General features: G+C 26.1%; 3 protein-coding genes across 3 annotated transcripts; 1 reads left to right on the top strand and 2 right to left on the bottom strand.

Moving 5' to 3' along the window:
* Positions 1 to 5,993: 5,993 nt before the first annotated feature.
* Positions 5,994 to 6,284, top strand: OCT59_000858 (uncharacterized protein; the record flags this gene model as incomplete). Its single annotated transcript, XM_025324335.2, has 1 exon — positions 5,994 to 6,284. The coding sequence occupies one exon, from the start codon at positions 5,994 to 5,996 to the stop codon at positions 6,282 to 6,284; it is 291 nt and encodes a 96-aa protein (XP_025186656.2).
* A 549-nt stretch (positions 6,285 to 6,833) lies between these two features.
* OCT59_000859 (uncharacterized protein) lies at positions 6,834 to 8,029 on the bottom strand. Its single transcript, XM_025313712.2, has 4 exons — positions 7,733 to 8,029; positions 7,580 to 7,608; positions 7,412 to 7,509; positions 6,834 to 7,328 (listed from the first exon to the last, which is right to left on the bottom strand). The coding sequence occupies exons 1-4, from the start codon at positions 7,928 to 7,930 to the stop codon at positions 6,955 to 6,957; spliced, it is 699 nt and encodes a 232-aa protein (XP_025186657.1). The 5' UTR covers positions 7,931 to 8,029; the 3' UTR covers positions 6,834 to 6,954.
* A 1,320-nt stretch (positions 8,030 to 9,349) lies between these two features.
* Positions 9,350 to 12,338, bottom strand: OCT59_000860 (uncharacterized protein; the record flags this gene model as incomplete). Its single annotated transcript, XM_066139173.1, has 12 exons — positions 12,031 to 12,338; positions 11,499 to 11,959; positions 11,331 to 11,421; positions 11,183 to 11,255; positions 10,914 to 11,102; positions 10,469 to 10,827; positions 10,330 to 10,386; positions 10,126 to 10,260; positions 10,023 to 10,045; positions 9,673 to 9,949; positions 9,458 to 9,590; positions 9,350 to 9,375 (listed from the first exon to the last, which is right to left on the bottom strand). The coding sequence occupies exons 1-12, from the start codon at positions 12,322 to 12,324 to the stop codon at positions 9,350 to 9,352; spliced, it is 2,118 nt and encodes a 705-aa protein (XP_065988601.1). The 5' UTR covers positions 12,325 to 12,338.
* Between the last annotated feature and the right edge of the window lie 665 nt (positions 12,339 to 13,003).

Here is a 13,003-nt window from a genome sequence, read left to right on the forward strand (position 1 = left end):
AATTTCATTGGCTACAGAAAAGACAAATAAGATGAACGTGACGATACTAATTTTATGATTGAAGTGGTCAACTTGACTGATCGTGAATAGAGAATAAGTTATATATATATTTAGGATTAATTGTTGTTACATATATATTATATAAAAAAGCAATTACAAATGTTTAATAAATAAGCTACAAATATATTAATAACTAATTATAAAGTAATTATATACTGAATTAAAATACATTTTAAATATATTTTTATAAAGCATTCATAATATCTTTGATGTATTTGTAAATGATTATAAATATATTATAAAATAGTTACAACATATATTTAACATCAATTATAAATTAATTGCATATTTAATTGAATACAATTACAAAACAATTTTAAAAGTATTATAAAATGATTTGATATGAAATTACAATTATAGATAACATCATTTGTGATAGTTTCAAAATTATAATGTAATAAATATAAAATAAATTATAGCAAAATGATTTCAAATACATATCAAAAAAACTATAATTTTTAGTAAAGTATGTCTTTTAAACAGTTACTAATTTCTTTTTTTTCGTTATTCTTCAGCTCTTTAGATGTAAAATTTGGCAAAAATATTATATTCTTTTGACAAAATATTTTAGACTTTGAGTCTTTCAGTGAAATTAATTTTCATTTTTTATTTTTTTTAATGAACTATTTTTAACAGTTCAATTTTTCTTTTATAAATGGACTTGGTTATTTGAATATTAGATATATGAAAATTTGGTAATAAGGAATTACTTTTAATAATTAAAAGAATAATACTAATAGTATTTTTAATTCTCTTCTATAGATATTAACTTTGAACTTGAATATTGCTTGAGATTGGATATTTTGACATGAAATCAGGTACATATATTTAAAGAAATTTCTTTGATTTTGTTTTTATTCAAAGATATTAATGATGCTCTTTTTATTTTTTTTTTATAGATATTCAATTTTGGGCTTTAAATACGGAGTCAGTACCAAAATTTGATGCAACTAATAGGAGTTGTAATAATAATTTTAAAATTAATAGAATTAGACAGGTTTTAATATTTAATTATTGAAGCTATTTTTATTTAATACTTTTGATTAATTAGCTTTAAAAAGAATATATAATAATATATAGAACATAATAAATAAATGTATTAATAATAATAAATAAAATATAATAAATAAAATTAATAAATTAAATAATATAATAATAGACAAATATAAATAAAAAATACTTTAAGGATTCCTTATTAGCGAATTTAGAGTCCTTAAGGATTCTATAAAAATTTTATGATAGGGAATCCTTGCTAGTGGGAAAGGTTTATTAGACATCACGAAGTTAAACTAAGCATTTACCAACCATTTATTAAATGCTTTAAGAATATTTAATTTAAGTGCTTATTAAACAAGTTTCAACGCAGCTTGTATTCGATAAGCATTATTTTTTTATTGCTAATTGATTAATAGAAATTAATATAATTAAATTACTTAAATTAATTATATAATAAACACCATTTTAGTATTGATATTTTATTATGGCATAATTTATATTTTATTATTATATTTTATACATTTTTCTATTATATTACATATAATATATAGTATCTTTATATTATGACTAATTTACTTTTTCAGACCTTACTACTATTTAAATTAGAAATTTGCGAAATTCCATATATAATAAGATATTATATTCAGTAACAGCCAAAAAGAAACAAAATTAAATAATGCATTCTCTGGTTGTAGCAGAAAGTGCGGTATAAAAAAACTGAAGGCAGAACAGACCACCACAAGCCACAGATCATCACTACATATAGAGACCAGGTCGTCTAAAAAAAAGAAAAATTGAAACGTTAATAAAAACGTTCCGCTAAAAGAAATATATTCAAAAAAAATTCTCCTTACCAAAATTCTATGCGTCCAAAGATCTGAGCGTCTAGAAAAAAGATAAATCAAAGCGTTAATAAAGCATTTCGTTAAAAAGAAATAAATCAAAGAAAAATTCTAATACCAATTAAAATCTACGCATCCAATAATCTGATCGCCTAAAAAAAGAAGGATTGAAACGTCAGTGAGAACATTTTGCTAAAAGAAATAAATTCAAAAAAATATTTTTGATTTTTCCTACCGATATTCCATACCAAAGGCCCGACCATCTAAATAAAAAAATTGAAACGTTAAAAACGCTTCATTCATTTCGTTTAAACAAATAATAAAGTAAAATAATAGCCCACCAAATCTAACATGTTCAGACCTGAAGAGCAAACTGACTAAAAAAAAGAAAGAAATGAATATGATTAGTAATCTTCGTTAAAAGAAATAAATTAAATATAAAAAAACTTACGAATTCGTGCCTAGGAAATTTTGAAGTTGACTAAAAAAAGAATAATAAATAAAGCGTTAATAAACATTTTGTTAAAATAAATAAAAGAAAAAGTTACTTACCGAAATGTCACATCCAAAGAAAACTCGCCTAAAAAAAAATGAAAAAACGAAATTGTTAGATTAACATTTCATTATAATAAAAAAATTTAAGAAACAAAAATATATACCGTAATCCACGTGTTCAAAGACTTAAAAAAAAGAAGCTGTCTAAAAAAGAGCAAGAAAACGAAACATTAGTAAATGTTTCATTAAAGAATAATTAAAAAATAGCCCCTCTCCTACCAAATTCAAGTATTCAAAAATCCAAGCCGTCCAAACTCCAGAAACCAGAAAGATCTGCCTAAAAAAGAAAAAGAAACGAACTGTTAGTATGGTTCATTAAAAATAAAAAAATTAGTAAAAAAAAATTAAGACTTACCGAATTCCCAAGCCATCATCAATTTATTTTATTTTTAGTTAAGCTAAAAAAGAAAAAAAAGTGAATTGTTAATAACAGTTTGTTAAAGTAGTTAAATTAAGAAAAATAAAAAAAACGTACTTAAGACTCACGTGTCAAAGAAACCAAGAGTCTAAGTGAAGTTGTTCCTAAAGAAAAAGAAAAGAAATGTTAGTGATATTCCCAAAATACACAATTCCAACTCCTTCAATTTACAACTTACCTTTCATCAAGTTTCCTAGCCGAAGTCTGAGTCCAGGTGTTGTCTCTATAGAAAAGAATGAAATGAACATTAACATTAGTAACATTCTTAAATAAAAGAAAAAGTTCCAGCTTCACACATCCCTTCCCTTAACTTACCATAAAGTTCCTTGCCGAAATCCAAGCTCAGGAAAAAGGAAGAAATAGTAAAGTTTCATAATGAAACTTACCATTATTGAGATTTAATATTACTGCCCGATATTTCAAAAAAAACCTACAAAAAAAAAATAGCAAAAGAAACGTTATTTAGCGTTTCTATTGAAAAAAAAGGAAAAAATGATAAGTTTCACTATGAAACTTACCATTTACACTTTACAGAAATCCCGCGTCCAAAAAATTATTTCTTGAACTTACACTGGTTTAACATTTTCTTTACCGGTTAGACTATTTTTTTGTAGGTTTCAGTTTTAACTAGTTTCGAAGTGGTTTTCTACAAAATAATAAAAATGAAGTAAATGAAATCTAATAAAAAAAACAAAATTAGAACCAAAGAAATGAAAAACGATAATAAAAAAAATCAATCAACTTACCAACCAGGAATATTCCTAAAGAAAAAAATTGATTAACTTTTGTCATTTCACTTGAACATGAAAGGTTTTATAAAAATGTTTTTTTTTACAATTTCATTGAATTAGCTTTTAGCTTTTTAACATTTTATACGTGATAGTAAATTTTTTCTAACGAATTTCTATATAAAAAAGATTATCAATTGAATCAGATCGATAATCATAACCGATACTGGAACTAAAAAAAAAAATAAAATTTTTTTAGTTTAAATAGACCAAATAGACCGAAATTGTATATATATAGTATATATATATATTGAATATGATCATGATCTATAAATGTTAGAACTATATGTATATCATATGATATACTACAGCGAAATATCAAAACAGTTTTGCAGGTTTTGACAGTTTTGCAGTTTCGCATTTTATGATTTTACGAAACTAATTTTGGTAGTTTTGCATATATTACACCGCAAAACCCCTACATTTTTAGTTTAAAAAAAGAATTTTTGGTTTTTTTTATGGGTGATTTTAACTTTTAAACAGAAGGGGAAAGGATAAAAAAGAGGAAAGAACAAAGGAAAAGAATAAAGGAAATGGAAATGGAGAGAGTGAAAGGAAGGAAGAAAAATAGAAGAGTGAAAAAAGTGAAGCTTCGTTGAAAAAAAAATTTGTAAAAAAAAGATTAATCTATATCACGTGATACGCGTAATACTAATTTTGGGACATGATTTTTTTTTAACAAGTTTATATTATTACATCAAAGGTAAGCCCCTAAGACTTAATATAAAAATAACAAAATCTAAATGCTTATATTCTATGTTTTTTTAATAATAAATTCAAATGTTTAATTGATATTTTTTTTTCATAGCAATTAATAAGTATTAATTTAAAATATTTTTTAAGTGTTTTGTTAAAGTAGCAATTATGAAGTATTTAATAATTAATATTTAATTTGTAATTTATTACAATGATAAATAAATGCTTATTTTAAATACAAATAGATGTTCATGAAACATTAAGCATTCAGTAAATATAAAATTTAAGCATTTATTAAATAATTTGTGTTTGATGAATACAAGTCTAACATTTGATCAACTTCGTGATGGAGATCTTTACTAATTACAGGATTTTTGGAATCCCTAAGGATTTGCATCCCAAAAAATTTACTGATGTTTTCCAGTAATTTTCAAGGTGGATATACATTCAATTAAATAATGTATCATTATAATAATTATTAAAAAACTTGTAAAAATATCCAAATGAATGAAGGACTTTAAATAAATAAACCCTATCTTGTTGGAATATATTTAATGGATACTTTATGCTAGTACTTTGATCTGGTTGATCTATTGATTAGCATCACAACATTTTTCTATTATTTTTGTCAAACTATAATTTTTGTCAGATTTAAAAAAATTATTCTTCTACAAATTTTATTAATTTTGGCCAAACTTATAGTTTCAACTATACATGCCACCCAAATTATTTTGGGCTGCCGTAATTATAAGTAAAATCCCAAATTCAATTATGACATCCCAAATTATTTTAGCATTTTACATAGTAAATTATATATAAATTGAATGAATTACGACATCCCAAATTATAATTATGGCATTCCAAAATAATTTGGGCAGCATGTATAGTTTCAACTCAAATAAACTGATGCCAAACTGTAGTAAACTACAGATTGATCTGTTAAAAACCCATCCAAATCAAAGTACTACTTTATGCAATGCACTTTAGAAAGTAATGATGAAAATTATAAGGAGATGATGCAATGAGATTAGTGAATCGTTGGAAATCATGGGAGCAACCTTTACTTATCTTATCTTTCTTTTTTACATCCATTCTATAAATTATGATTTTTTACACCTAATGAAAAAATTTTTCACATTAATCTTAATAAGTGAGCCCAATACTATTTCTTTAAATGATTTGGTAAAAACCAATTTCTATGATATAAGAATTATTAGCATATAAAGAAAATAAATTTCCATTTAATGAATCTTCTTTACAAGAACTAGAAAAAATCCTTTAGATTATTGGTCATTTCTAAGTGATTCAGTGCCAGAATTATTACAATTAGCAACTAAATTATTTAGTATATATGTAAATTCTGCTTCATGTGAGTGGCTATTTTCAACTATGGGATTTTTGCATACTAAAAGACGAAATAGATTGAATGCAAGTATTCTTTTTTTAAATATTAGCAATATATTTTATATTTTATCGTCAGTTCATCACTAATTCTATTTTAATATTTAGTATTCTAAGGTTCTATGGATGGCACAAATTAGAGGTGAACTTAAGAGACAAAAATTTATGAAAAATATTTCTATTGAAAATGAGCAAGCTAAAAATGACAGAATAGCTGTACGATGAAGTAGATTGGATATGGATAATGAAGAAGTATTTTATGATGAAAGTGATAAAGAAAATGATGAAAATGATGAGAATAATGAATGTGATGAATTTATAAGATCATGGTTAGAAATATTAGTAGAAGATACTAATAATGGAATTAATAATATTTCAGGTAATCAAATAGATGAAGATTCTTCCGAATTCAATGCATTACTTGAAAATCAAATTCATCCTGCAGATAATGACGATGCAAAATGGGATTTAACAACTTTATTCAAATTTGGGTTAGAAGTACCTGGCTTTTTTTATGTGCTTCCTTAATTACATTAATTACATGTTAAAATCCAAATGTATATAAATAATATCAAATTATCAATAAAATAAATAAATTTCTTTTATAAAATTTTTAGTAATTCCAGTATTCCAAAATAAATTTTTGTATTCCATTATTCCAAACTAAGTTCCAATATTCCAGTTTTCCATTGGAATTTTAGTAAATGCATTGAAATACTGGAATACAAAGACTGGAACACATGTTTCCGGTTCCAATATTCCAGTAAATGCCAACCCTGCGTGCACGTAGCTTAGCATATCGGTTAAATAGTATTTTGGCTTTAGGCCCTGTTCAAAGCTAGCCTTGGTGAAAGGTTGTGACACACTATACGAACTCGCACAGTTGTTATTCAATCGTGGCTGAGATTCGTTAGGTGTAATTACAAATCCTTTTATTATTGGAGTTTATTGTTGAAATTTAACGTAGTTATTAGAACTTAAGATTATTTAATTAGCAATTTAATAGCCCCAATAACTCAATCTCAATAAACTAACATTTTTCAGAAGAGAGCGCACATCATCATTATAACACATAAATGTTGTTATAATTTTTAATTTTTTATTGATTATTATAAATTTCCTATTTTAAAGACTACTTAACATCAAATCTAAACATAATACAATCTATTAATTATTAAATTAAAGATACAATTATAAATTATAATTTTGCGGGTATTTTATTTTTTACATTAAGATCTTTTATAAATTCATCATCAAATAACCTTTCAGCTAAATAAGTTCCTTCGACAAATTTCATTCCTTTTTGTCTTCTATCCTCTCTTTCTTCCTTTTTTTTTTCACTATCATTCTTTAAATACCCACTACCTATAAATAATTCTTCGGGTCTGATCGTTTTACCGTTAGGTTCTTTAAATATACATTTTGATAATCCTAATGAAACAATTTTATTCTCTTTATGAAGTCTAAAATAACTTACTAATATGAGCCATTTTTGATCCCATGTTAAAATTCTTGTATATACTGAGTAATTTGAAAATGGTGGAATTTCATGATTGAAAATCATTAAGACAGCTAGAGAAAAAAAAATGTGAAGAATTTTGAATGAATAAAAATAAATTAATGCTTTTACAAATATTAAAAAAAAAAATTCCCACATTTTTGCATTATAACTACTTTATGATTCCACATATAGTTTGCAAATGATGCTGCAAAGAAATGTCCTCTTGCATGATCTAACACTTTGTTATACGAACTAAAAAATAAAAAAATTTCAATTATGACGTAAAATCTCATATAAATATAATATAGCATATATAAATTACCTATTGTTCATATGCCTATTTGTATCTAACTATTTTTGTAAAAAAAATAAAAATAAAAATAAAAATAAATAATACATAAAATAGCTTATTGTTTGTCTTTTCCCTAGTTTATACAATTATATATATGTATATTTCTCACAAGAAAAAACTTACATCATCAAATAAAACACTATATGTGCTTTCTGTAGCTTGAAATAAATCCCTATCTTCATTATTATTATTCCGATTTTTAAAAGTTTCTAAAATTAATGGAACGGTTCTGATATGATATGCTAACGGAAATGATTTTATATTCAGAAGGATTAATATAAAGAAAAAAGATTTTATTATTATTGGAACATTTGAGGCCATCTTGATCCTTCTTTTTTTTTTATTATTCTCTTTCTTATTTATTTCTTGGTCAATTTATTTTTTTTTGTTTTTTAGAAAACAATTTTAAAGAGAAAACGTCAAGTAAATTTTTTAGTGAAGATAGCCTTTTATGCATGTCGGTTATCGGTTGGTAAATTTCCCGAATAATTAAATCTATGAAGATCCTATTTAGGTCCAAATTACACAAACTTACCCGACATAGGTAATACATTTTTAATGAGATCCTACCGTACAGCATGAATGGGTAAATCAAATTTGGTTGGTTGATCTCGGGCTCTAATCTCGGGCCCGAGACAAATGATTCCCAATATAACAAGCTGCCTTTTTATTTTTAATTTTACTTCACAGAGAAATACATTATCAGTAAGAACCACAGAAAATTAACATATTTGATACTGTAAAAAAGCCACCTGATGGGACTATCGTAGCTAAAAACCGCACTACTCGTATCGATAAGGCACGCACCAGAGCTACCTTTAGTTATTCGGGAAGTGATTTATCCGGTATCATGTGATTTGAATATTGCCTGAATATATATATGTATATAATATGCCTGATACACGATTTATTATCGTAATTAGATAAGTAACATATAAAGACGTATGGACGTAATTTAAAAATGAGTTAAGTTTGCACCTCTAGTTGTTACATACTAAACCCGCATGCACATGAGAAAGCGGGTCACGTGTAATGATAACATTACTATGTATGCAATGAGCCTTCAAAACGTAATCATTTTTAATTATAAAATACCGGATAAACGAGAACGATTACATAATATTTTTATTAAAAGAAATTGGGCGTTCTTTTTTTTAAAAAATCTGCACTGCATTTCTTTAATAAACATATACCAAGGGTACTTATATTAATGTCGGAAATACCTAGACTCCTAGAGGCATGTAAAAAGCAACCTGGTTAAACCAGAAATGTACCTAATCGTGCAAATTTTCAAATACAATAAATAATCCCATGAACCTAACTGTCACCATACTCGAATAAAGATGTAGTAAAAAATAATCGAAAATATATATGAAAAAAAAACACTAAAAACAAAACTACTCGAACCTAACAGATTAAAATCTAAACTATAACTGATCGTAAAATTACAGGTAATCTCCGTTAAACGGAAAATGGGTGTTCTAATCGGACCGTCAATTAGAACAGATTTAGAACAATATCGGTAAAAGTTTTATATTGATATTAATCTGAAGTGATTTCCAAAGATGATTATTTAATTCAATTTACAAGAATTCTTATTTAAATGAGATTATTTTATAATTACACCAAAATATTATTACTACTAATATCATTCACCTAAAATTATATTACTAGTATCGTTCTCCCTCCTTTTTTCACCCTTCTTTTTCCTTAATATTCCGGTACTCCAAGTTCTCTTATTTAAATCTTTATTCCCCCATCTCCATCTAATATATTTCTTATATTCGGGATGTATTATAACATCATCTTCACATTTACCAAATAATGGTACTCCCTTTCTAAGTCTACCATAAGTTTCAACGAGAACCAAAAATAATGAAAGCAAAGATGTTATAACAACCAAATTTAATGAATTAACTTTACTTAATGGTAACAATAAACAAATTGTTCCAATTATGAACCTCAAGATAATTCGATAAGACTAAAGAAAAAAAAAACAATCGTGAATTTTTTTTGAAAAGAGGTAATTGATCAAAAAATATTAAATTTCGTGAAAGGTTTACCTTTGGAATTCTTAGATAATTATCTTCGTCTAATCCTTTATGTAATACTCCAATTATGCCCATACAATATAACGAAATTGCTAATGTAACACTATATAACCAAAATAATGGAGCATTATGAGGATCATATGAATCATTATGTGAATCAACTTCTGTTGGAGTACTTTCGGAAGGAGAGCTACTTTCAGCTACTAATGCATGAGAACCGACTTCATTTGTTGGAATGTTATGAGCACCAGGAAAATCACGAAGTTGTACAATTTTTCCTAATGACGCTCTATAAAAAAAACTTTTTTAATTTTTTTTGATATTAAAAATTCAAAATTCGATATTTAATAAAAGAAATGTACCCAAATGCAATTAACGCCATATTCTACAATAAAAATATATTTCGTTAATATAAATAATTTTATTCATTTGTTTTTTTTTTAGTAATTTTTAAGATAAACTTACCAATGGAAAATGAATTACCCCAAATAAAAGACCGGTAACTATATGTCTTCTTAAAGCATGTTGAAATTGTTTACTACCGTCCACAATAAAATATATCCAATGTAGATTGTAAGCAATCAGTAATCCTAATATAGCCTATTAAATATTTTTAACCGATATATTATTAATTTATTTTGATTAAAAAAAAACAATATTTATTCTGACCTTCCCAAGTTGACCATCGGGTCGTGGATTAAAACTGGTATATAAAACTCCAAGAACCTATCACCATAAATAAGTTTTTCTTAATAATCATTTTTAGAAAAACGCGTTAAAGACGTATTCATTTATCATATTTACTTACACCCTCTCCCAAAGCTATAATAGCGAATAATCCTAATCTTTCACTATAATGTTCAATATTCATTGCGGGTCTATACTCTGACAACTCAAATATTGAGAATAAGTGTTTCCATTTCCATTGATATTCTGTACCACGAGTTCTCATTGCTTTATGTGGATGTGGTGAACGACTTGTGGTTGTCGAAGTTCGAGAAAATGGCGAAACTGGAGAAACTGGAGAAGTTGGAGAAGAAGGATCATTTACAGGTGCTTTATTCTCACGTGTCGTATCAACAACTACTTCTTCTTTTGCATCTATTTTATGAAAAAGTCGTCTTCCAAATCGAACATATAATGGCATTAATCCAGACCATAAATTCTCTATTTACGATAAATAATTCGGTAATTGTAAAAAAAAAGAAATCACGCTTTTTTCCAAAAATATATATATATATATATTTAATTACCAAATGCGATTGCAGTCCACATTGCTATATTAGCCTTATTGCGTGGAACAAATATTGCTACAATCCAAATTATGCATGGAATGAAAACTCCCCATGCAGTATTCATAAATGATGTGCGAAATAATGGAATCCATGCCGCATGTAATATATGCAAAATCATGAATGTCAAGCGTGCAATAACGTATGACACTAATTAAAATTTTTTTTTAAATATTAAAAAAAAAAAAGAAAAAGAAATATAATTTAAAAATATTAATTTTCGTATTTACCGAGATAAATCGTTACAGTATTATCGAATATATCGAGTGCGTGTGTACCCATTATAATTACAAGCATCATCTCCTATATCAGTATATCAATCTTAATATAGAAACTTTTATAACATTTTATAAAACAAATAAATAACTTTGGACTTACAAATAACAAGAAAAATTTCTCAAATAAGTCTTCTGTACTGTAAAAATTCATATAAACGGTCATATCCAGCCATATTTTATAAATAGGATAACTAGATGGAAATATTTCTTTAGTTTGCTGCGCCACATGAACATTTTCTTTGCGGAATCCGATAATTATAATACTCACAAAGTTAAAATAAATCTTTCAATGTTAGTACCAGAAATATCTTCAACTAAATCATGACCTAAATTTCCGATAACAGCTACAAATATCAAATCCCAAAATAATTCCGTAAAACTAACTCTTCTTTCTTCGGCTTCTCTATGTAAGTTTTTATTATGCCAATACTGTCTTATTTTAGGTTGTCTCATTATTCTATCATATTTATGTTCATCTTCGGATGAATCATCATCATCTTCTATTATTTCAAGATTATGCAATGGACCAAATGTATGTATTGTAGCATGAATTGTATGTTCTCCATTTTTTGAGTTGCTATTATGATGGCCTAGTCGTGATAATTCTCCTGCAAGTGTATCAAGTTGGTTTGATACAGAATCGGAACGTGCCAAAGCTTCTTCACGTTCTCGTTCTAATTGCTCAGAATGAGATTTCAATTCATTGATTTTTGCTTTCAATGCTGCTACCTATTAATACGAATGTATTGTACAGTGAATTAATTTGACGAATCATGTAACATCCACCAACTTTAACTTACATGCTCGGGGCTTCCGAGTACACAACAATTAGGGGCTTCTCCACTTATTACATCCTCTTCTTTATCAACAATCAACAATTTTGTATTTCCGATTTGTAATTTCTTTGAAAATTCTGTTGATGGAACATTCTGATCTTCCTGTGTAACTACTATTTCTAAATCTCTATTTGACGTATTTGGAATTGTTTCCTTAATTTGATCGGTTTCCTTAGTTTGATCTCCATTTGAAATTGAGTTATCTATTTCATTTAATTCATTATTTTCATTATTGTTAATAATATTTTGGTCTGTCATATTTTTCAATAGACAAATTTCTCAAAGTTCTTTTTTAGGTTTATATATATAATTAATTTGAAGGCGTTTTGGTTCAACGTTACTCAACAATTTACAGTTTAGTGATAAGCAACATTTATTTCTCGATTTATAATGATTTATTTATTTCGCAGTAAAAAAACGAATTCAATCTAGTTTGTGCTTAATAATGGTATGATGTGCAACCCTAGATCATTATTAAGCATTAAGAAAATTGATCATGTGATTTCACAACGACTTACAAATTAATCGACGGGCTTCCTTTAAACTTGGACTACTTGTCCTGGACCTAGTCGAAAATTTTAATTGGGAAGCCGGTGTGTTTGATTTTTTGTATTATATATTTTCTTTCCTGTTTCTTAAGAACGTACATAAATCATCATTATTATCTCATTTATTTTTTTCTTTAAATAGAATTTTAGAATTTTAGAATTTTAGAATTATTAAATTATTATTATTGGATTTGGTTAAGATACTGTATAATATTAGAACTGCTATTGTATATAAATATTTTTATTATATTTGTGATATCTGTGAGGATGAAAAATGATAATACTTCATATACAGATGTACTTTTTGACTTTGTTAATGTTATGGAAAAAGTTCGGGTTGAGCGATTGAGTCGGTTCGTTCCATTCGGTTTGTACATCGGTTCTATATC

This window comes from Rhizophagus irregularis, chromosome 1 (assembly GCF_026210795.1).
Source record: "Rhizophagus irregularis chromosome 1, complete sequence".
NCBI classification, from domain to species: Eukaryota; Fungi; Glomeromycota; class Glomeromycetes; order Glomerales; family Glomeraceae; genus Rhizophagus; species Rhizophagus irregularis.

Bases quoted from the DNA above. Each gene is read 5' to 3' on its own strand.
- OCT59_000859 (XM_025313712.2), bottom strand. From the start codon at position 7,930: ATGGCCTCAAATGTTCCAATAATAATAAAATCTTTTTTCTTTATATTA. The intron at 7,510-7,579 runs GTAATTTATATA...TTTATTTTTTAG, and splicing joins AATAGGCATATGAACAATAG to TTCGTATAACAAAGTGTTAG. The intron at 7,329-7,411 runs GTGGGAATTTTT...TTTTTTCTCTAG, and splicing joins AGTAGTTATAATGCAAAAAT to CTGTCTTAATGATTTTCAAT.